The 24,486-nt window shown below is 52.8% G+C and overlaps 2 protein-coding genes across 2 annotated transcripts; one reads left to right on the forward strand and one right to left on the reverse strand.

Moving 5' to 3' along the window:
- Window positions 1-8,132: 8,132 nt before the first annotated feature.
- On the forward strand, window positions 8,133-9,050 carry LOC129199038 (olfactory receptor 14A16-like). Its single transcript, XM_054808752.1, has one exon. It carries the CDS (start codon window positions 8,133-8,135, stop codon window positions 9,048-9,050), a length of 918 nt encoding a protein of 305 aa, XP_054664727.1.
- A 7,070-nt stretch (window positions 9,051-16,120) lies between these two features.
- On the reverse strand, window positions 16,121-17,056 carry LOC129199037 (olfactory receptor 14A16-like). The gene has a single exon (XM_054808751.1). It carries the CDS (start codon window positions 17,054-17,056, stop codon window positions 16,121-16,123), a length of 936 nt encoding a protein of 311 aa, XP_054664726.1.
- Between the last annotated feature and the right edge of the window lie 7,430 nt (window positions 17,057-24,486).

Consider the following 24,486-nt stretch of genomic DNA (forward strand, 5'->3'; position numbering starts at 1 on the left):
GTTCATGCACAGGAAGCATATCCCACTGGGATCTCCACTCATTTGCCTATTCCCAAAGTCTGCTGGTTCTTCTTAAAGACGACCTCTTATTCACTCACTTGATGATACAAGCAAGGAACCGCCCAAGGATTTTCCGAGTTTTCCTGGATCACAGGATGTCCACACCCAAAGATAATTCAGCAGCATCTGTCCTTCCTTGAGATCAGCTTCACCTCCACCACAGGCTCTCAGGGGCTGCAGAGACACCACGGAGAGCAAAGCCCTCTCCTGCCAGGACAGCAGAGACCAGCCCTGCTTGCCTCTGGCCTCGGGGAGAGAAGAGTTGCCTCTTTCTATGCCTTCACACTGACATCTGCCATCTCCTCCAGCATGTCTCTGGTCTCATGCAAAGCATGGGTCTTGGGTACTTGGTCCTGGGTTTGCCTGTGACAAGTCTGAGCTTCTCCCTGGTGCCACGGCTGAGGTGCTGCAGCCCAAACGTGCATCAATGGCCTCAGCCTGGGGCACAGACCGCTGGAGAGCCGGAGTCCCAAGTGCCACTATAGACTCTTGGCATTGATGGAGTAAATGGTGAGGGGCGGTGGGACAGCTCACAGTGGTGCTGCCATGGTGCGTACGGGCTTTTCAGGAGAGGCAGGCCGGGAAGATGGGGTGGGGGATGACCTCCGTCTGAAGGAGCTTGTTGTACGTATGGTGCTCCTCTACGGGATGTGCAACAGGTTGTGTGAGCCTTGTGGGTGAGGGTGAGAGGACAGGCCACTTAGTGTGGCATCCTGGTGGGAGATGAAGAACCTGCAACCGGGGTAAGGAAGTGGACTACGCCTTCATTAATTAAGCAACCCAAGGAAGTCTCCAGATGAATGATGCCAGGTCTTACTGGGGACTTGAATGACTCTGGTGCTCACTGGAAGGGGTGCACAGCAGGGTGCATATTGTCCAGCAGGTTTCTGGGTCTCTTGGGACAACTTCTTTATACAGGTGCAAGGTAGGCCAACCAAGGTGATGCTGACCCGAATCCAGTCCCTGCAGAGGGAGGGCTGATCAGGGCTGTGAAAATGAGTGTGAGCCTGGGCTGTAGTGACCATGAAATCTCAGCTCACAAGGGGAATGAGAAAGGACTGCAGCAAAGTAGAGATGCTGGGTCTCTAGAGGAGAAGATTTTAGCCTCCTCAGGGGACTTTTGGGGGCAATCCCACAGTAGCAGCAGCAGCACTCAAGGGCAGCAGAGCTGCACTGAACTTCTGGTCTTTCAGGACACCACATTCCACACAAAACAACTGTCCGCATTAACACACAGGAAAACAACCGGGTATCTCAGGACAGAAACTTGGCTAAAAAGGGACCTCATGAAGAAGCTCCATAGAAAAAAGAAAGCATCCAAGTGGTGGATGCTGGGACTCAAGGAGGGATTTAGAAGTAGGGATGGTTTCCTGGAAGCTAAAGCTTCCCAGTGTAGACCCTTGCAAGGGCTACAGGGACACCAAAAGGAGCTGCTGCTGCTGCTGCTTCAGGAACAGTTAAGAAACAAAGAGAATGAGTGGCCACTGCTGAATTTAGTAAGAGCAGGTGTTGATAGGTCTGAGTTCTCTGTGTCCTTCTTGCCTTCGTCTCCTCCAGAAAGGTCTCTGAGGCTTTTCTACCTGGAGCAGGACTCTGGAGGAGAACAACCGTTGGTGAATTTGGATTAAGTCAGGAGCTACCTGAGGAAGCTCAATCCTTACCAGTCTGTGGGAGTGAAGGGGCAGCATCCCAGGGAGCTGAGAGAGCAGGCCGATGCCACAGGGAGGCCACTCTCCATCATCTTGGAAAGGACATGGAGACTGGGGGAAGTCCCTGCCAACCGGCAGCACCCAAACGCTGCATGTACTTTCTGAAAAAGACCCAAAAGGATGAGCAGGGGAACTAAAGGCTGTCCCCAGAGCACGTGCACTTGGATCCCATTTCTGGGGAGCATTAAGAGAAGGTGACTGGATTTACCCATGGTAGACTGTGCCTGCCCATCTTTTTTGCTTTCTGTGATGGAAGGACAGGATTGGTGGATGCGGGGAGAGCAGCGGTTGCCCCTTACCTCAAAGTCAGCAAGGCTTTCAGCATCATTCCCCACGCTGTTCTGGTGTCCCAGTAAGGTCATTATGGTCTACATAGATGAAGAGGTAGATGGTCAAAAAGACAGTTGGACTTTCAGGCTTGGATGGGTGTGGTCAATGCGTGCTACTGTGCCTGGATGTGTCTATCTAACAGGGTCCTGCAGGTGTCTGTCCTGCAATCTATCCCATTTAATGCCTTTTTAATGATGCAGAGAAGATGAGAGAGTATTTTTTCATATGATTTCTAGATGACAGAGCACTTTGAGGAGAGCAGACACTACACTGGGGGACAGGGCTGCCGTCCCAAGGGACCTAGACAGGCTGGAGGCACAGAGGTAACCTCACGATATGGAGTCAGGACAAATCCAAAGTCCTGCTCGTGAGGTGGACTGAGCCCCTGCAAAACCAGAGGCCTGTGACTGCCGAGGTATAGGAAGCAGCTCTGCAGGAAAGGCTGTGGTGGTCTTTGGGTTACAGTAGGCAAACCATGAGCCGTTCAGCAAAGGCCAACGGCACCCTGGGCTGTATGAGCAGGAGCACAGTCAGTGGCAGTGATTATCATCTTCCTCTACTCCGCACACGTTAGACCGCATCCAGAACACTTTAGCATGTTTTGATGCACTGTAATGCCAGAGAGACATTGGCCAACTGGAGCCAGTTCAGTGGAGGGCCAGAAAGATGGTCATGGCTAGAGCACCTGCCCTGTTAGGAGGGGCTGAGGGAGCTGGACTTGTTCAGACTGGAGAACGGAGGGCTTTTGGGGGAGGATGGAACAGCCTTGCACTGCCTCGGTGCAGTTTCCAAGAAGACATTGCGGTGCAAGGCACAAGGACAAGAGGCAACGGGCAGCAAGAGAGGCTCAGGCTCGATATAGGGAGAAATTTTTGACACATGAGGCAAATCAGACCTGGGAAGACCTTCTGAAGAGAATGTAGACTGCCTCCATCCCTGGAAGTTTCAAAGAGACATCTGGATAAAGCCACGAGCAACCTGGTGTGACCCTGCTTTGAGCACAATGTTGGTCTATAGACATCTTGCAAGGCCACTTCCAGCCTGAATGGAACTTTTGTCCCTTCCCCTTCATGTTGTCAACATTAGGGAAAGCACTCCGTACAGCTATTTATGTTTGACGGTGCTTTTCTAGACAGTCTTTAGCACCTAAAAAGGGAATCACACAATATCAGAACACTTTCAAAAACCACGCTTGGTAGCAAAAATCCAGCTGTGTATGGCCTGAAAAAACAGTGAGTATCCTCTCTCATTTCATCCTTCTCTTCTGACCACTTGTTCAGGCTTTTAGAAGACAGGAAGTTAATAAAGTTGAAATTCCTGGGTGCCCATGAGTGAATTCTCACCCTCAGCTTCAGCTGAATCCTTTCTACTTGGGCAACAGTGAAAGGCACAAGCTGTTTTGGTACGTGGGCAGATGCCCGATCCTCGACCCACCACAGGAGGGTCCAAAATAAGAAAATCACGGCCAATGGGGAAAGGATTAGCAGGTGTGCAGAGCAAAAGGATGTCATCAGGGCTGTGTGGGGTTCCTGTGATGCAGCCCTTTGCTTATTTTGTACTCTCTGTGGAGTTCCTGAGATGGTTGCTGGGGTTCCTTGGGCAGCAAATCCATGAAATAAGTGCCCCCTTTCATCACCTGTAGTGTCATGCAATTGCTCACATTGCTGTTTTGATAGAGGATCGGGCAATCAGAAATGTCCTAACATGGAGACAAGGATATGGTGGGAAATGGTGTTGAAAGCCCTAAGGAACTCCAGGTAAATGAACCCCGCTGCTGCTCCCGTATCAAGAAATGCAGTCCTTTCATCTTAGCAAGGAATGAGGACAGTCAAGTGTGATCTGCCCTGGGTTCATCCAGTCACCCTCTCTTTCAGATACACAGAAACCAAATCCAAAGGCACGCTCTGTGCCACACAGACAACACAGGCTGACCTCACTATGATATCAGCTGGCTCCCTCAACACCCTTGGATACAGCCCTGCCAGTTCTGTGGACTGTTAATACTTGATCAAGTAACCCCTGGCTTGGTCCACATCCACTGCTGGTCTTTCTCCTCCAGAGTCCTGCTTCAAGGCACAAAGTCCTTGGAGACCTTGTTGGTGAAGACAGAGGCAAAGAGGACAAAGAGCACCTCAGACAGATCTGCATCTTCTCTGGCAAAATTCAGCAGTGCCCACACATTAATTTTGTTGATTCTCCTTGAACTGTAACTTCAATACTAACAGCTCATCTTGATGCCCTTGGACATCCAAGCAAGTATCAACTCCACAGGAGCCTTGTCTTTCCTAAAGCCCTCCCTGTTTCTAAATTCCTCCTTTGAAGTGAGGTCCTCTATCCACACCCTCTGTGCTTCCATTTTTCGATGGAGCATCCCGACAAGGTGCCTGTTTAGCCAAGCTGCTGTCCTGAGACGTCCACTTGTTTGCTGGACTATCGGCATGGACGCTTTATGTGCTTAGAGGATGCTGCCCCTGAAAAGCCGTTGCACTGAATGCTGCTCCCCTTGAGTGATACTGCCCACTGAACGTTCCCGGAACGGGCCAAACTCTGCCACTCTGCGACCTGGCATCTGCGCTCTGCTCCTCCCCTTCCTCACTCCCCTTGGGAGCTGAGACTCCAGCATTTCTTAGCTATGAGAGCCAAGGCTGACAAGGATGACACAGCTTTTCAGATCCAGGTGAGCATCACGTTTCTTGGCGCATCTGGCAGCTGTGCTGAAAAGCCGATGCAAAGAACCTCCAGACACCAAAAGCAGCATTTGCACAGTGCTGTCCTGTGAATGTCAGGGGGTGGTGGGTTGACTTTTGGCCACCAGGTGCCCACCCAGCCTCTCTCTCTCATCCCCACCTCATTCTTCACTCTCCTTGGTGCCTCCAGGGTTCTTTCTCTCTTACAGCTGCTGCACACTGGGTTTTACCCTTTCTGCAAGAGGTTATCACAGAGATGCCACTGCAATTGCTTATTGGCTCAGCTTTGGGCAGTGGCTGGTCCATTTTGGGGCATATGAAAGTGGCTCTCTCCGACATGGAGTCAGCTCTTGATCGCTCCTCACCTAAGCCTGCCATAACTGTCAAAGAAGGTCTGGTGGAGAAGAGAGAGAGCCTTAGCTCTCCCAATGGCAATGACTCCGTTTGCTCAGAGGAATACCTCTATAAGCTGTCCTGGCCATACTGAGCAGGGACAGGCTTCATTATTCTAAATGTGGGCATCTACTGTCACTTCAGCTGGCCAAAGGAAAGTCCCACCAGCCTTCAAACAATGAACCAAGATGCTGCCCTGTCCTTCTGAATCGCTCCATCAGGGCTCAGAGTTACCTGCACATGTCTTGCACACCCTCTGGTGCCCCAGATGTCACCTCTGGTTTCCATGGGTACAGGAGGGACAGGAAATGTCTCCCTTTGACTGTCTGGGTATTCTGTCCATAGCGGGACAAGAAGAGGGGATTCTTTGACCTAACTCTGCCTCTTCCCCAGCTCAGGGCAGAAATATCAGTAATGACTTCAGGTTTTTTCACAGCAGGTTCCTCTGGAGCCCCAGGGACATTCTCTGAGGGAGCCCAGAGGGGGCAGAGAAAGTGCTGCCTTGGGCTGGTCCTCTGCTGCTGAGCTGGGCTGGGCTCCTGGGATGGAGGGAGTTCATGGCAAGCGGGCAGCACTGCAGAGAGACAGCTCTGCCCAGGAGCAGGGCTGAGGGCACTGCCTGCAGGCACTGAGAGCAGACAAGAGGAACGAGAGAAGGTGAAAGACTTCTGGTGTGGGAGCTCACCAGGGGAAAGAAATCTTCACAGCCCTTGACACGGTAAGTCTTTGTCTGCAGGGCAATGCAGATGAGTGCCTGGAAGCCTGTACTAGACCTGGCCCGTGCCACCTCTCATAGGACCTGTCCTGATGGCTCTCCTTGCTTTTCTCAGGTGTGGAGGAAAAGGAGGACGTGCTCCAGAGCAGGGCTTCCCTGCTGCACCATCAGAGGCACAAGGCAAGACAGCTCCCTTGTCTTGACGATGGCTGCAGGGCTGTGAAGGTGGGCGTGCAACCAGGGTTGTCCAGGTCTGTCCTTCCGAGCAGGGTCCCTGCACCCCCGGGGACTGTGTGCTGGCGCAGGGACTCTGCTGCCTGCCAGGGAAAGGGAAAGGGAAAGCTGTGGGTGGAAGGAGAAAGCCCCAGCATGGCAGGGCAGGGTACAGTCCTTCTGCTGTCAAGAGAGTGCTGCATGGGTCAGGGCTTCTCAGAGCTTCAGCTCTCCCTCGGGACATTTCTAAGGGGACTTCTCAAGAAGCCCACCAGGTTAGTGGCTCCTGGAAAGAGAAGGGCTTTCCTGAATCTTTGTCTGGTTGTCTGGGGTTGGCACTGGAGATCAAACTTCCTGTTTCTGCTTAGAAGAAGGCTTTGCGACTCCTAGACTCTTAGCCTGAGAGACAAGTAAGTCTGGGAGAAGCACCTCAAAGCGCTGTTCCCAGCTGCCTCCAGCCAACGCAGCAGCAACAACTTGCCCTTCGCAGCCCCATCAGGTTTCTGAGATCTGGTCTTTAGCCCCTGCAGAGGCAGAGAGGCCCCTGGGCAGTGCCCTGCCCCTGGGAGGTGTTTGCAGGCAGAGGTGAGCACACAGCAGGAGGGATGGGGTTTGTGAGCACTGACAGGGAGTTGGGCTGGGGACAGGGAGGTGGCGGCTCCTGGCAGGAGCAGCTCCAAGCAGCAGAGACACGGGCAGGGAGTGAGAGGGAGCTGCTGCCCGAAACGCTGGGGAGGGGGATGTGGGCACCTCCCTGCTGTCCCTGCACTGCAGACACCTTCCCCTGAGCAACTCCTCCCTGGTCTCCTTTCCCAGCCTCAGCAGAGCCTCTGCCCTCAAGCCCATGGGCTCTCGGGCGTGCATTGCCTCTGGAGCAGCCAGAGCCCAGAGAAGGACAAACCCCTGATGTCCAGCAGTCTTGGTGTGTCCCTCCTCCCTTGGCAGCAGCATGGTGGCATTTCACTGCCCACCCCTCCTGCCTGTGCTGCCCTTCCGCTCACCCTTGGATTTGCCTTCTCGGTGCGGAAGGGGGTGGGGGCTGCAGTGGCAGGTTCATCTCCTGTTGGGACACCGACCCTTTGGGTCCTGCTATGCAGATGTGTCTATGGCAGCAAAGTGCCCAAGTCTCCTCCGGGCAACCTCAGGACCTTCAGCTGTTTCCCTGGGGTGTCCTGCTGGGCTGCAGGGTGCCCTCCAGAAGGGCACAGCTCTCCCATAGTATCTCTGTGCTCGCAAGGATCCCCATGGAGAAGACACCTCAGTGCTAAGGCTGTAGAAATGCTTCTGGGCAGCTGTACGTGGGCAGATGGAATGATCTCTTTGTGTTCCTGCTTGGAAGGGGAGAGATGAGATCCTCCTCAGGTACCCTGAGAAGAGGTGAGGACTCTCTCAATTTGCTTGGTGAACCTGGATTTCTTTGCTCTCAGCAGCAGCCTGTTTCTTTTCAGAGGAACACCTGGGGTGATCATCCTCCAGCTCCAAGCTGCCAGCACAGGGCAGCTGAGAACAGGACTGATGGGCAGAGCAGCTCTCCTCTCTCAGCACTGTGGGGGAAAGTCCCTTTGCCTCGCAGGACCCACAAGATTTCACTTGGGGTGCCTTAGAAATGTCAGAGATTTCCTCCATCCCAAACCACTCCACTTGCAACTAGAAGAAGAGAAACAACCCCAAATCCCCTCAGCCCTCTTCTGCACTTGGGCAAATTGCAAACCACAATGCTGAAAAGCTTTTTGATATATCATGAGTGCATTTAATTGGACATCCCCCTGCATTCCTAGTTCCCTCTCGCTGCACGGCAGGAAGGACTCCTCGGGAGCCCATTACGGAGTCCTTGCTCCCAATGGCACCCTCAGCCAGCAAAACCCAGAGCTCAAGTAAGAGAGCTGCAGAGAGGTCTTCCAGAAAAAGAAAGAGTCATAATGTGGGGTTGCAATGAGACGTACAATATGTTTAGTTTGGAGCAGTCTGGCTGAACTCAGCACTGCCTTCTCCTCCTCAACAGATAAGCTTACCCAGAGGAAGCAAATGTCCAACAACAGCTCCATCACCCAGTTCCTCCTCCTGGCATTCGCAGACACACGGGAGCTGCAGCTCTTGCACTTCTGGCTCTTCCTGGGCATCTACCTGGCTGCGCTCCTGGGAAACGGCCTCATCATCACTGCCATAGCCTGTGACCACCACCTCCACACCCCCATGTACTTCTTCCTCCTCAACCTCTCCCTTCTAGACCTGGGCTCCATCTCCACCACTCTCCCCAAAGCCATGGCCAATTCCCTCTGGGACACCAGAAGCATCTCCTACTCGGGCTGTGCTACACAGGTCTTTTTCTTTCTCTTCTTTATTGTAGGGGAGTATTTTCTCCTCACCCTCATGGCCTACGACCGCTACATTGCCATCTGCAAACCCCTGCACTACGGGACCCTCCTGGGCAGCAGAGCTTGTGCCCACATGGCAGCAGCTGCCTGGGGCAGTGGGTTTCTCACTGCTCTGCTGCACACGGCCAATACATTTTCCCTACCCCTCTGCCACGGCAATGCTGTGGACCAGTTCTTCTGTGAAATCCCCCAGATCCTCAAGCTCTCCTGCTCAGATGCCTACCTCAGGGAAGTTGGGCTAATTGTGGTTAGTGTCTGTTTAGCCTTTGGGTGTTTTGTTTTCATTGTGGTGTCCTATGTGCAGATCTTCAGGGCCGTGCTGAGGATCCCCTCTGAGCAGGGATGGCACAAAGCCTTTTCCACGTGCCTCCCTCACCTGGCCATGGTCTCCTTGTTTATCAGCACTGCCATGTTTGCTGACCTGAAGCCCTCCTCTGTCTCCTCTGCAACCCTGGATCTCGTGGTGTCACTTCTGTACTCGGTGGTACCTCCAGCCATGAACCCCCTCATCTACAGTATAAGGAACAAGGAGCTCAAGGATGCAGTGTGGAAACTGATCACTGCATGATATTCGGAAGCACTAAACTGCCCATCTTCTGCTGCATAACAGCTGTTATTTAACTCATTACAGGCCCAGCCTGTCCTCTGTAATTTATATTGTTGATGATGGTGTTTTACTTGTAATGATGTTGTCATCCCCTCTCTAATTCAGTCTCTGCTTTTCTTTTCTGACCGAGTGGCTGTGTAAACGAGGAGCCATGCTCTCTGTGTGTTTAGGTAAAATAAAGGGCCTTGCAGCAAGGTGGTTTTTTTCTGAGATCCTTCCTCCAGGAGCTTTATTGAGGTGCAGGGACAGTTCCTGTGTGCAGAGGTGGCAGGGAAGAGAGTCCTTGCATGGCAGCACTGCCAGGAAGAACTTGGTCTCCCAGAGCTGTTCTCTTTTCACTTCCACACTCTCTTTCTGATCCCTTGGCTTTGGTGGAAGGCCTCATTGCTCTGCAGCTTGGTCACAGTCCTGCTGCGTGGTCGTCCTGGGACCACAGGCAGGGACAGGCAACGGGCACTTCTGTGACAGAGCTGGCCTCCGTAGGAGTGATTCCATCATGAAAGGGCATCTCCTCAGGGCAGTGCATGAAGCCTTAAGCCTTCTTCCAAATTCGCTCTCAAGAACATGCCCAGGAATGTGTCCCACAGAGGAAAACACCAATGAGCAGCTAAAGTGTGTGAGTGTGCAGGTTGGGGGCACACAGCAGTGTCCTCGCACAGCCAGTCCTCCTGGGACAGACGTGAAGGCCCAGCAGAGCAGGGTCTGGCCTGTGCCCGTGGTCACTGGACAGCCTGGGGAAGCTGCCTGTGCTGGTCTTGGCTGGGATAGAGTTCATTTTCTTCAGAGTAGCTAGGATGGGGCTGGGTTTTGGATTTGTGCTGAAGACAGTGTTGATGATACAGAGATGGATTTGTTATTGCTGAGCAGGGCTTACATGGAGTCAAGGCCTTTCCTGATCCTGACACCACCCCACCAGCGAGGAGGCTGGGCGTGAACAACAAGTTGGGAGGGGAAATGGCTGGGATTTTGCTTTACCTGTTAAACTGTCTTTATCTTGATCCATGGGTTTTCTCACTTTTACCTTTCCAATTTCTCCCCAGTCATGAATTGGTGGGAGATTCCGATCTTACCCCAGGATCCATGCACATGCAGCCGTTAATCACAACCGAGCTCTTTCTGGTTCGTTTACCCTGAGTCTGGGAATTAAGGTTCTGATTAAATGTCTCCATCCAGAATCATGGGGGGTTCCTCATGGAGTGGGGAAGAGGTGGAGGGTCAGATCTACACATGCGGCAGGGGCTGCTTTAACGCCCCTGCCTCCCGCTGCACAAATGATGGCAGGCAGAGGTGCTGTGAAACGAACACCAAAGCTTTAATGAATTAAGAAACAGAGAGATGGGAGAGGGCTGGGGCTGCAGTGGGCAGGTGCAGGTCGCATGTTGCAGGGATCCGTGCTCCACACCTTCTCTATAACCTATCAACAGCAGTTGGGGGGTGTGGGGAACTTTGCCCCCCCGACGTCCCTCAGGGTTCTGGCTCGCTTGGTGGGCACATTGTCATCATCAGATGCCCAGTGGGGCCATGTGGGGTGGATGAGGCTGGAGGGAGCCGGGGGGGCTTAGCAGATGACCTCCAGAAGACCCCTGAGGGCACTCCCTGGAAGACCGTCTGGATGACCCTTCAAGGCACTCTCCACAGCAGTCTCCATGGGACTCACTGGCAGCCAGGTGGGGAGGATCGCTGCCACCCTGCCCTGCTTCCCCTTGGCATCCTGCAAGGGGGATGCCACCACCCCCGAGAAGCTGCTGGTCCCCCCAGCAGGTTGTTTTCAGGACACCCACCATTCCCGCCCCAGTGCCTGGGGGCCGAGACCCCTACTCCCTCCAGTAGCTGCACTGAGACCCCCCACCCACTCCACGGGCTTTCTGTGCTGCAGCATGACAAGTAAGAAACACCGGGGTAAGTTTGGCAGAGAAGTGAAGAGAAATTGATGATTTGGTGCTAAAATGAGAATGTCCTGTAGTTCGGAAACTTTGAATCTCTCCGCTTGGATATTAAACACTGTTTTTACTCTGCTGTTGTGTTTACATGAGGGGGAAGGTGTATTGTAGTCACAGATGCTCAGTTCCATGAAGAGGGGTCTTTGCCTTCTGAGTGCATCTTCCTTGGTTTTACATGAAAAGTGCCTCAAGTAGTACAATTTCTGATGGCAGTGACGGAATAAAATCTACATGCTAATCAAGGTGGTATCTCCCACGGGCACCCACCAGCCGGAGGGATGTCCCATCTCCTCATCCTCTCCGTGGCCATCCCCAGCCCAACTCAGGTACCCATGGGGTGGGCAGGGGCTGCATTAACCCCCCGTCCCCCCTTCCCACTGCGCAAATGACTGCAGGCAGAGAGGCGCTGCAAAGTGAACAGCCAATCGTGACCATGAAATGGTGGAGTTCAAGATCCTCAGGGCGGCGAGGAGGGCGCACAGCCAGCTCACTCCCCTGGACTTCAGGAGAGCAGACTTTGGCCTCTTCAGGGACCTGCTTGGTAGAGTGCCATGGGACAAAGCCCTGGAGGGAAGAGGGGCCCAGGAGAGCTGGCTAGTATTCAAGGGTCACCTCCTCCAAGCTCAGGAGCGATGCATCCCAACAAAGAGGAAGTCAGGCAAAAAAGCCCAAGAGGCCTGCATGGAGGAACATGGAGCTCCTGGGCAAAGTGAAACACAAAAAGGAAGCCTACAGAGGGTGGAAGCAAGGGCAGGTAGCCTGGGAGGAATACAGAGAAACTAAGCAGCCAGGGAACAGGTTAGGAAACATAAAGCCCTGGTAGAATTAAATCTGGCCAAGGACATCAAGGACAACAAGAAAAGTTGCTGTAGGTACATTAGCGATAAAAGGAAGATGAGGGAAAATGTGGGCCCCTTCCAGAATGAAACAGGAGGCCTGGTTAGCCAGGATATGGAGAAGGCTGAGGTACTCAACAAATTTTTTGCCTCAGTCTTCACCAGCAAGGGCTCAAGCCATGCTGGCCAGGTCACACAAGGCAAAGGCAGGGACTGGGAGAATGAAGAACCGCCCACTGTAGGAGAACATCAGGTTCGAGAATATCTAAGGAACATGAAGGTGCACAAGTCCATAGGACCAGATGAGATGCATCCATGGGTCCTGAGGGAACTGGCGGATTAAATGGCTAAGCCACTCTCCATCATATTTGAGAAGTCCGGTGCAATTCCCACTGTCTGGAAAAGGGGAAAAGGGGAAACATAACCCCCGTTTTTAAAAAGGCAAAAAAGGAAGACCCAGGGAACTACAGGCCGGTCAGTCTCATCTCTGTGCCTGGCAAGATCATGGAGCAGATCCTCCTGGAGACTGTGCTCAGGCACATGGAAAAGAAGGAGGTGATTGGTGACAGCCAACATGGCTTTACTAAGGGCGAATCGTGCCTGACAAACTTGGTGACCTTCTATGATGGGGTTACAGCATTGGTGGATAAGGGAAGAGAGAGTGACGTCATCTACGTGGATATGTGCAAAGCATTTGACACTGTCCTGCACGACATCCTTGTCTCTAAATTGGAGAGACGTGGATTCGATGGATGGACTACTCAGTGGATAAGGAATTGGCTGGACGATCACACTCAAAGAGTTGTGGTCAATGGCTCAATGTCCAAGTGGAGATCAGTGACGAGTGGCGTTCCTCAGGGGTCGGTACTGGGACCGGTACTGTTTAACATCTTTGTCGGTGACATGGACAGTGGGATCGAGTGCAGCCTCAGCAAGTTTGCCGATGACACCAAGCTGTGTGGTGTGGTCGACACGCTAGAGGGAAGGGATGCCATCTAGATGGACCTTGACAGGCAGGAGAGATGGGCCCATGTGAACCGCATGAAGTTCAACGAGGCCAAGTGCAAGGTCCTGCACGTGGGTCAGTGCAATCCCAACCACAGCTGCAGGCTGGGCAGAGAATGGGTTGAGAGCAGCCCTGAGGAGAAGGACTTGGGGGTGTTGATTGATGAGAAGCTCAACATGAGCTGGCAATGTGCGCTTGCGACAGAGAAAGCAACCGTGTCCTGGGCTGCATCAATATATAGCGTGGCCAGCAGGAGGTGATTCTGCCCCTCTACTCCGCTCTTGTGAGATCCCACCTGGAGTACTGCATCCAGCTCTGGGGTCCTCAGGACAAGAAAGACATTGAGCTGTTGGAGAGAGTCCAGAGGAGGTCCATGAAGCTGATCAGAGGGCTGGAGCACCTCTGCTGTGAGGACAGGCTGAGAGAGCTGGGATTGTTCAGCCTGGAGAAGAGAAGGAACTAGATGACCTTTGAGGTCTTCTCTCAGCCTGTCTTCACAGGAGAGGTGCTTCAGCCCTCTGATCATCTTTGTGGCCCTCCTCTGGACTTGCTCCAACAGCTCCGTGTCTTTCCTGTACTTGGGACCCCAGAGCTGGACACAGTACTCCAGGTGGGGTCTCACCAGAGCTGAGTAACGGGGGACAATCACCTCCCTCAACCTGATCAGAAGGAGAAGATCCCTTCTCTTTGGAAAAGTTCTTGAGGTTTTTGTTGGTCAAATCCCAGAGTTTCTCAAGGTCCATTTGGAGTGAAGCTTCATTGTTTCTGCAGTTACTGTGTGCGTGCAGATGGCTCACCTGACTTGTGGTACCTCTGAGAAGATCACAGCAAGAAGAATTAAAGGACATGACGGATAATGAATAAAGAGGAGAGACTAATTAAATGAAATTGCAGTGGGAAGGCTTGGAGCTCTGCCTTGGGATTGATGATGAGCCTGTTGAGAGTTTGTGGGTGAGGATTAGCCAGGCAGACCAACTGCCCTGGTTTCAGCAGGGATGGAGTTAATTTTCTTCCTAGCAGCTGGGACAGTGCTGTGTTATGGATTTAGGATGAGAACAATGTTGGTAACACACGGATGGTTTTAGTTGCCGCCAAGCAGTCAAGGACTTCTCAGCTTCTTATACTGGCCTGACAACGAGAAGGTGGGGGGGACACAGCCAGGACAGCTGACCCAAACTGACCAAAGGGATATTCCGTACCCTATGACATCATGCTCCGTATCAAACTGGAGGGTTGTCCGGGAGGTGGGGAACTTGCTGAGCATCTGCTTCAGCTGGTGAGAAATTGTGCTGTTCATCACTTGTTTTTTATATTCTTTATTATTATTATTATTACTACTACTATTACTACTACTACTATTACTGTTACTATTATTTTCCTTTTCTGTCCTATTAAACTGTCTTTATCTCAATCCACAAGCTTTACTTTTCTTTCCTTTTCAATTCTGTTCCCCATCCTACTCGGGGAGGGCGACGGAGTGTGTGGTTGTTTTAGCTGCCGTCCGCGTTAAACCACAACACCGACATGGTTGATCTTTTTGTGCATATCTGTTATTGACTGCTTGATCAGGAAGCCGTGGATGAGACCTTCTTCAGGCCACTGGAAGAAGTCTCATGTTCTCACACCCTGGTCCTCCTGGTCTTGGAATTGAACCACCATGGTAGCTGCCTGAGGGGCAATATAGCAGGGCACAAACCATCCAGAAGGCTTCTGGAGGACATCAGTGAGAACTTCCCAAGCATGCAGAGATGGGGTTAGGAAAGCCAAAGCCCAGTTTGAATCTGGCTAGTGACTTGAAGGACAACAAAAATTGTGTCTACATCTGCATAAAGAGCAACAGGAAGACTAAGGAAAATGTACATGGTATATATTCCGGGATATGGAAAAGCCTGAGCTAGCTAATGTCTTCCTCAGCTCAGTCCTTACTGCTAGGACTGGCTTCAGGCACCTCAGGACCCTGAGACCAGAGAGAAGGCGGGAGCATGGAGGACCTACCCTTGATGCAGGAGTCTCAAGTTAGGAAACATTTAAACAAACGGGACATAGCTAAGTCTATGGGAACTGAGGGCTTGCACCCACGAGAGCTGAGGGAGCTGGCTGATGTCACTGCAAGGCCACTCTGGATTGTCTTGTAAAGGTCATGGTTACTGGGAGGGGTTTCTGAGGACTGGAAGGAAGCCAATGTCAGTCCTGTCTCAAAGAAGGGCAAGAAGGAGGATCTGGGGTGCTTTCAGCCTGTCTCCTCTAGCATCCTCCTAAACACGCCGATGAAGTATAGGTTAGATAAGTGGAAAGAGAAGTGGATTGAGAACTGATTGAACAGCCAAGCTCAGGGGGTTGTGACCAGTGGCACAAAGCCCAGCAGGAGGTACCACGAACTGTGGCACTTCGGGAAGCTCAGCCCTCAGTCTGGGAGTTGCCAACAGGCAGTGCCAGTGGCTGCAGCCCTGAAGAGACCCCTGACCCCCTGAGAAGCAGTGAGTGTTGCCCTGACTGTGGAGAGCTGTTCTGGCTGCAGGGGAGCTGCCAGGAGCACTGGGTGCCAACCTTCAGGAGGGACGATGGCACTAGGAGATGGCAAGTGGTGGACAGCAATCCTTCTCCAAAAACTTCCCAGGCTTGGTGGAGCACCAACACAGGAAGACTCATGCCTCTGCACCATGAGCATGCTTTAGAGTACCCTCAGTCTGGGAATTGTCTTGAATTAGCTGAACACTGGCATTTTTCTCTCCAAAGGCAAGTTGCAGCCCTGGTTAGCTCCTGTCTGATTTCTCCCCATCCTCTCTCCTCTGAGACGGCCTGGTGCTCCTGACCCCTTCCATGTGCTCCTCACAGGGCCCCAAGCTGGCAGTGGTGCTCTGCAGAGCAAGTCAGCTCTGGGATCATGGTGTGACTCCATCCTGTCTGTGCTGGTCAGGAGGGAAAGCAGATACGGCTGGATGGGCAGCACTGCCCCGGAGCTCCTTCCCAGGGGTTGAAGGCTGTGGAAGGAGCTCATGGCATTTCTCATGGCTCAAGATGTTTTCCAGTGTGCACGTTGAACCATCCATGGGCTTTTACTGAAGGAGATGTGAATCACCTTCCAGTCTCCTTTTCACGACTTGCTGTGTCCCCACAGCCTCCCCTGGGTTGGCAGAGCCCTTGTTTAATTGTGGATACTTAAATATCTTGTATGAACGTGAAAAGCAAATAAACCATGAGCCTTCCCTGAGAAAAGCTAGGAACAGCCTGTGAGGAAATTTGGTCAGCTTACTGCGTCTGAAGGTGAACCCATTGAATCACTCTCCTCAGGGCATTCTTGAGCTCCTGGTTCCTCATGCTGTAGATGAGGGGGTTCACTGCTGGAGGCACCACTGAGTATAGCATTGCCAACACGAGATCAAGGGATGGGGAGGAGATGGAATGGGGCTTCAGGTATGCAAATGTGGCAGTGCTCAAAAACAGAGAGACCACGGCCAGGTGAGGGAGGCACGTGGAAAAGGCTTTGTGCCGTCCCTGCTCAGAGGGGATCCTCAGCACGGCCCTGAAGATCTGCACATAGGACACCACAATGAAAACAAAACACCCAAATGCTAAACAGGCACTAACCACAATTAGCCCAACTTCCCTGAGGTAGGCATCTGAGCAGGAGAGCTTGAGGATCTGGGGGATTTCACAGAAGAACTGGTCCACAGCATTGCCGTGGCAGAGGGGTAGGGAAAATGTATTGGCCGTGTGCAGCAGAGCAGTGAGAAACCCACTGCCCCAGGCAGCTGCTGCCATGTGGGCACAAGCTCTGCTGCCCAGGAGGGTCCCGTAGTGCAGGGGTTTGCAGATGGCAACGTAGCGGTCGTAGGCCATGACAGTGAGAAGAGAATACTCTGCTCCAAGCAAGAAGATAAACAGAAAGAGCTGTGCAGCACATCCTGTGTAGGAGATGCTTCTGGTGTCCCAGAGGGAATTGGCCATGGCTTTGAGGACAGTGGTAGAGATGGAGCCCAGGTCAACTACAGAGAGGTTGAGGAGGAAGAAGTACATGGGGGTGCGGAGGTGGTGGTCACAGGCTATGGCAGTGATGATGAGGCCGTTTCCCAGGAGGGCAGCCAGGTAGATGCCCAGGAAGAGCCAGAAGTGCAAGAGCTGCAGCTCCCGTGTGTCTCCAAATGCCAGGAGAAGGAATTCAGTGATGGAGCTACGGTTGAACATTTGCTTCCTCTGGGTGTCATTACCTGTAGAGGAGGAGAAGGCAGTACTGAGGTAGGCTGGACTGCTCCAAGCAAAAGATATTACAAGTCTCATTGCAACCCCACATTATGACTCTTTCTTTTTCTGGAAGACCTCTCTGCAGCTCTCTTACTTGAGCTCTGGGTTTTGCTGGCTGAGGGTGCCATTGGGAGCAAGGACTCCGTAATGGGCTCCTGAGGAGTCCTTCTTGCCGTGCAGCGAGAGGGAACTAGGAATGCAGGGTGATGTCCAATTAAATGCACTCATGATATATCAAAAAGCTTTTCAGCATTGTGGTTTGCAATTTGCCCAAGTGCAGAAGAGGGCTGAGGGGATTTGGGGTTGTTTCTCTTGTTCTAGTTGCAAGTGGAGTGGTTTGGGATGGAGGAAATCCCTGACATTTCTAAGGCACTCCAAGTGAAATCTTGTGGGTCCTGCGAGGCAAAGGGACTTTCCCCCACAGTGCTGAGAGAGGAGAGCTGCTCTGCCCATCAGCCCTGTTCTCAGCTGCCCTGTGCTGGCAGCTTGGAGCTGGAGGATGATCACCCCAGGTGTTCCTCTGAAAAGAAACAGGGTGCTGCTGAGAGCAAAGAAATCCAGGTTCACCAAGCAGATTGAGAGAATCCTCACCTGTTCTCAGGGTACCTGAGGAGGATCTCATCTCTCCCCTTCCAAGCAGGAACACAAAGAGATCATTCCATCTGCCCACGTACAGCTGCCCAGAAGCATTTCTACAGCCTTAGCACTGAGGTGTCTTCTCCATGGGGATCCTTGCGAGCACAGAGATACTATGGGAGAGCTGTGCCCTTCTGGAGGGCACCCTGCAGCCCAGCAGGACACCCCAGGGAAACAGCTGAAGGTCCTGAGGTTGCCCGGAGGAGACTTGGGCACTTTGCTGCCATAGACACATCTGCATAGCAGGACCCAAAGGGTCGCTGTCCCAACAGGAGATGAACCTGCCACTGCAGCCCCCACCCCCTTCCGCACCGAGAAGGCAAATCCAAGGGTGAGCGGAAGGGCAGCACAGGCAGGAGGGGTGGGCAGTGAAATGCCACCATGCTGCTGCCAAGGGAGGAGGGACACACCAAGACTGCTGGACATCAGGGGTTTGTCCTTCTCTGGGCTCTGGCTGCTCCAGAGGCAATGCACGCCTGAGAGCCCATGGGCTTGAGGGCAGAGGCTCTGCTGAGGCTGGGAAAGGAGACCAGGGAGGAGTTGCTCAGGGGAAGGTGTCTGCAGTGCAGGGACAGCAGGGAGGTGCCCACATCCCCCTCCCCAGCGTTTCGGGCAGCAGCTCCCTCTCACTCCCTGCCCGTGTCTCTGCTGCTTGGAGCTGCTCCTGCCAGGAGCCGCCACCTCCCTGTCCCCAGCCCAACTCCCTGTCAGTGCTCACAAACCCCATCCCTCCTGCTGTGTGCTCACCTCTGCCTGCAAACACCTCCCAGGGGCAGGGCACTGCCCAGGGGCCTCTCTGCCTCTGCAGGGGCTAAAGACCAGATCTCAGAAACCTGATGGGGCTGCGAAGGGCAAGTTGTTGCTGCTGCGTTGGCTGGAGGCAGCTGGGAACAGCGCTTTGAGGTGCTTCTCCCAGACTTACTTGTCTCTCAGGCTAAGAGTCTAGGAGTCGCAAAGCCTTCTTCTAAGCAGAAACAGGAAGTTTGATCTCCAGTGCCAACCCCAGACAACCAGACAAAGATTCAGGAAAGCCCTTCTCTTTCCAGGAGCCACTAACCTGGTGGGCTTCTTGAGAAGTCCCCTTAGAAATGTCCCGAGGGAGAGCTGAAGCTCTGAGAAGCCCTGACCCATGCAGCACTCTCTTGACAGCAGAAGGACTGTACCCTGCCCTGCCATGCTGGGGCTTTCTCCTTCCACCCACAGCTTTCCCTTTCCCTTTCCCTGGCAGGCAGCAGAGTCCCTGCGCCAGCACACAGTCCCCGGGGGTGCAGGGACCCTGCTCGGAAGGACAGACCTGGACAACCCTGGTTGCACGCCCACCTTCACAGCCCTGCAGCCATCGTCAAGACAAGGGAGCTGTCTTGCCTTGTGCCTCTGATGGTGCAGCAGGGAAGCCCTGCTCTGGAGCACGTCCTCCTTTTCCTCCACACCTGAGAAAAGCAAGGAGAGCCATCAGGACAGGTCCTATGAGAGGTGGCACGGGCCAGGTCTAGTACAGGCTTCCAGGCACTCATCTGCATTGCCCTGCAGACAAAGACTTACCGTGTCAAGGGCTGTGAAGATTTCTTTCCCCTGGTGAGCTCCCACACCAGAAGTCTTTCACCTTCTCTCGTTCCTCTTGTCTGCTCTCAGTGCCTGCAGGCAGTGCCCTCAGCCCTGCTCCTGGGCAGAGCTGTCTCTCTGCAGTGCTGCCCGCTTGCCATGAACTCCCTCCATCCCAGGAGCCCAGCCCAGCTCAGCAGCAGAGGACCAGCCCAAGGCAGCACTTTCTCTGCCCCCTCTGGGCTCCCTCAGAGAATGTCCCTGGGGCTCCAGAGGAACCTGCTGTGAAAAAACCTGAAGTCATTACTGATATTTCTGCCCTGAGCTGGGGAAGAGGCAGAGTTAGGTCAAAGAATCCCCTCTTCTTGTCCCGCTATGGACAGAATACCCAGACAGTCAAAGGGAGACATTTCCTGTCCCTCCTGTACCCATGGAAACCAGAGGTGACATCTGGGGCACCAGAGGGTGTGCAAGACATGTGCAGGTAACTCTGAGCCCTGATGGAGCGATTCAGAAGGACAGGGCAGCATCTTGGTTCATTGTTTGAAGGCTGGTGGGACTTTCCTTTGGCCAGCTGAAGTGACAGTAGATGCCCACATTTAGAATAATGAAGCCTGTCCCTGCTCAGTATGGCCAGGACAGCTTATAGAGGTATTCCTCTGAGCAAACGGAGTCATTGCCATTGGGAGAGCTAAGGCTCTCTCTCTTCTCCACCAGACCTTCTTTGACAGTTATGGCAGGCTTAGGTGAGGAGCGATCAAGAGCTGACTCCATGTCGGAGAGAGCCACTTTCATATGCCCCAAAATGGACCAGCCACTGCCCAAAGCTGAGCCAATAAGCAATTGCAGTGGCATCTCTGTGATAACCTCTTGCAGAAAGGGTAAAACCCAGTGTGCAGCAGCTGTAAGAGAGAAAGAACCCTGGAGGCACCAAGGAGAGTGAAGAATGAGGTGGGGATGAGAGAGAGAGGCTGGGTGGGCACCTGGTGGCCAAAAGTCAACCCACCACCCCCTGACATTCACAGGACAGCACTGTGCAAATGCTGCTTTTGGTGTCTGGAGGTTCTTTGCATCGGCTTTTCAGCACAGCTGCCAGATGCGCCAAGAAACGTGATGCTCACCTGGATCTGAAAAGCTGTGTCATCCTTGTCAGCCTTGGCTCTCATAGCTAAGAAATGCTGGAGTCTCAGCTCCCAAGGGGAGTGAGGAAGGGGAGGAGCAGAGCGCAGATGCCAGGTCGCAGAGTGGCAGAGTTTGGCCCGTTCCGGGAACGTTCAGTGGGCAGTATCACTCAAGGGGAGCAGCATTCAGTGCAACGGCTTTTCAGGGGCAGCATCCTCTAAGCACATAAAGCGTCCATGCCGATAGTCCAGCAAACAAGTGGACGTCTCAGGACAGCAGCTTGGCTAAACAGGCACCTTGTCGGGATGCTCCATCGAAAAATGGAAGCACAGAGGGTGTGGATAGAGGACCTCACTTCAAAGGAGGAATTTAGAAACAGGGAGGGCTTTAGGAAAGACAAGGCTCCTGTGGAGTTGATACTTGCTTGGATGTCCAAGGGCATCAAGATGAGCTGTTAGTATTGAAGTTACAGTTCAAGGAGAATCAACAAAATTAATGTGTGGGCACTGCTGAATTTTGCCAGAGAAGATGCAGATCTGTCTGAGGTGCTCTTTGTCCTCTTTGCCTCTGTCTTCACCAACAAGGTCTCCAAGGACTTTGTGCCTTGAAGCAGGACTCTGGAGGAGAAAGACCAGCAGTGGATGTGGACCAAGCCAGGGGTTACTTGATCAAGTATTAACAGTCCACAGAACTGGCAGGGCTGTATCCAAGGGTGTTGAGGGAGCCAGCTGATATCATAGTGAGGTCAGCCTGTGTTGTCTGTGTGGCACAGAGCGTGCCTTTGGATTTGGTTTCTGTGTATCTGAAAGAGAGGGTGACTGGATGAACCCAGGGCAGATCACGCTTGACTGTCCTCATTCCTTGCTAAGATGAAAGGACTGCATTTCTTGATACGGGAGCAGCAGCGGGGTTCATTTACCTGGAGTTCCTTAGGGCTTTCAACACCATTTCCCACCATATCCTTGTCTCCATGTTAGGACATTTCTGATTGCCCGATCCTCTATCAAAACAGCAATGTGAGCAATTGCATGACACTACAGGTGATGAAAGGGGGCACTTATTTCATGGATTTGCTGCCCAAGGAACCCCAGCAACCATCTCAGGAACTCCACAGAGAGTACAAAATAAGCAAAGGGCTGCATCACAGGAACCCCACACAGCCCTGATGACATCCTTTTGCTCTGCACACCTGCTAATCCTTTCCCCATTGGCCGTGATTTTCTTATTTTGGACCCTCCTGTGGTGGGTGAAGGATCGGGCATCTGCCCACGTACCAAAACAGCTTGTGCCTTTCACTGTTGCCCAAGTAGAAAGGATTCAGCTGAAGCTGAGGGTGAGAATTCACTCATGGGCACCCAGGAATTTCAACTCTATTAACTTCCTGTCTTCTAAAAGCCTGAACAAGTGGTCAGAAGAGAAGGATGAAATGAGAGAGGATACTCACTGTTTTTTCAGGCCATACACAGCTGGATTTTGTCTTCATAGATAAGGTTTAATTCAGGTTATTTTTGCTACCAAGCGTGGTTTTTGAAAGTGTTCTGATATTGTGTGATTCCCTTTTTAGGTGCTAAAGACTGTCTAGAAAAGCACCGTCAAACACATCCAGGCACAGTAGCACACATTGACCACACCCATCCAAGCCTCAAAGTCCAACTGTCTTTTTGACCATCTACCTGTTCATCTATGTAGACCATAATGACCTTACTGGGACACCAGAACAGCGTGGGGAATGATGCTGAAAGCCTTGCTGACTTTGAGGTAAGGGGCAACCGCTGCTCTCCCCGCATCCACCAATCCTGTCCTTCCATCACAGAAAGCAAAAAAGATGGGCAGGCACAGTCTACCATGGGTAAATCCAGTCACCTTCTCTTAATGCTCCCCAGAAATTGGATCCAAGTGCACGTGCTCTGGGGACAGCCTTTAGTTCCCCTGCTCATCCTTTTGGGTCTTTTTCAGAAAGTACATGCAGTGTTTGGGTGCTGCCGGTTGGCAGGGACTTCCCCCAGCCTCCATGTCCTTTCCAAGATGATGGAGAGTGGCCTCCCTGTGGCATCGGCCTGCTCTCTCAGCTCCCTGGGATGCTGCCCCTTCACTCCCACAGACTGGTAAGGATTGAGCTTCCTCAGGTAACTCCTGACTTAATCCAAATTCACCAGCGGTTGTTCTCCTCCAGAGTCCTGCTCCAGGTAGAAAAGCCTCAGAGACCTTTCTGGAGGAGACGAAGGCAAGAAGGACACAGAGAACTCAGATCTATCAACACCTGCTCTTACTAAATTCAGCAGTGGCCACTCATTCTCTTTGTTTCTTAACTGTTCCTGAAGCAGCAGCAGCAGCAGCTCCTTTTGATGTCCCTGTAGCCCTTGCAAGGGTCTACATTGGGAAGCTTTAGCTTCCAGGAAACCATCCCTACTTCTAAATCCCTCCTTGAGTCCCAGCATCCACCTCTTGGATGCTTTCTTTTTTCTATGGAGCTTCTTCATGAGGTCCCTTTTTAGCCAAGTTTCTGTCCTGAGATACCCGGTTGTTTTCCTGTGTGTTGATGCGGACAGTTGTTTTGTGTGGAATGTGGTGTCCTGAAAGACCAGAAGTTCAGTGCAGCTCTGCTGCCCTTGAGTGCTGCTGCTGCTACTGTGGGATTGCCCACAAAAGTCCCCTGAGGAGGCTAAAATCTTCTCCTCTAGAGACCCAGCATCCCTACTTTGCTGCAGTCCTTTCGCATTCCCCTTGTGAGCTGAGATTTCATGGTCACTACAGCCCAGGCTCACACTCATTTTCACAGCCCTGATCAGCCCTCCCTCTGCAGGGACTGGATTCGGGTCAGCATCACCTTGGTTGGCCCACCTTGCACCTGTATAAAGAAGTTGTCCCAGGAGACCCAGAAGCCTGCTGGACAACATGCACCCTGCTGTGCACCCCTTCCAGTGAGCGCCAGAGTCATTAAAGTCCCCAGTAAGACCTGGCGTCATTCATCTGGAGACTTCCTTGGGTTGCTTAATTAATGAAGGCGTAGTCCACTTCCTTACCCCGGTTGCAGGTTCTTCATCTCCCACCAGGATGCCACACTAAGTGGCCTGTCCTCTCACCCTCACCCACAAGGCTCACACAACCTGTTGCACATCCCGTAGAGGAGCACCATACGTACAACAAGCTCCTTCAGACGGAGGTCATCCCCCACCCCATCTTCCCGGCCTGCCTCTCCTGAAAAGCCCGTACGCACCATGGCAGCACCACTGTGAGCTGTCCCACCGCCCCTCACCATTTACTCCATCAATGCCAAGAGTCTATAGTGGCACTTGGGACTCCGGCTCTCCAGCGGTCTGTGCCCCAGGCTGAGGCCATTGATGCACGTTTGGGCTGCAGCACCTCAGCCGTGGCACCAGGGAGAAGCTCAGACTTGTCACAGGCAAACCCAGGACCAAGTACCCAAGACCCATGCTTTGCATGAGACCAGAGACATGCTGGAGGAGATGGCAGATGTCAGTGTGAAGGCATAGAAAGAGGCAACTCTTCTCTCCCCGAGGCCAGAGGCAAGCAGGGCTGGTCTCTGCTGTCCTGGCAGGAGAGGGCTTTGCTCTCCGTGGTGTCTCTGCAGCCCCTGAGAGCCTGTGGTGGAGGTGAAGCTGATCTCAAGGAAGGACAGATGCTGCTGAATTGTCTTTGGGTGTGGACATCCTGTGACCCAGGAAAACTCGGAAAATCCTTGGGCGGTTCCTTGCTTGTATCATCAAGTGAGTGAATAAGAGGTCGTCTTTAAGAAGAACCAGCAGACTTTGGGAGCAGGCAAATGAGTGGAGATCCCAGTGGGATGTGCTTCCTGTGCATGAACTTCTGCATCAACTGGATGGAGCTGGGTCAGACCCCGTCTCATTGCAGTGGTGGGATTCAGTAGCTGGCCAACAGAAACTGATGCCATTGGACATGCCATCTGGAGTGTCTGTCTCACACCCACTCTGGACGCAGATGTCTTTCCTGTAGGTCCCGTGCGGTCCCTGCCAGCCACATGCACTTGTGCTGGAGGGCCCCGGCATCTCACATCATAGCACTGCAGGCCTGTGTTTGGCTGTTGAGTAGCT

The sequence above is a fragment of the Grus americana genome, chromosome 39 (genome assembly GCF_028858705.1).
Source record: "Grus americana isolate bGruAme1 chromosome 39, bGruAme1.mat, whole genome shotgun sequence".
NCBI lineage: Eukaryota > Metazoa > Chordata > Aves > Gruiformes > Gruidae > Grus > Grus americana.

What these genes read in the sequence shown, in the direction of transcription:
- LOC129199037 (XM_054808751.1), bottom strand. Translation starts at nt 17,056, where the DNA reads ATGTTCAACCGTAGCTCCATCACTGAATTCCTTCTCCTGGCATTTGGA.
- LOC129199038 (XM_054808752.1), top strand. Translation starts at nt 8,133, where the DNA reads ATGTCCAACAACAGCTCCATCACCCAGTTCCTCCTCCTGGCATTCGCA.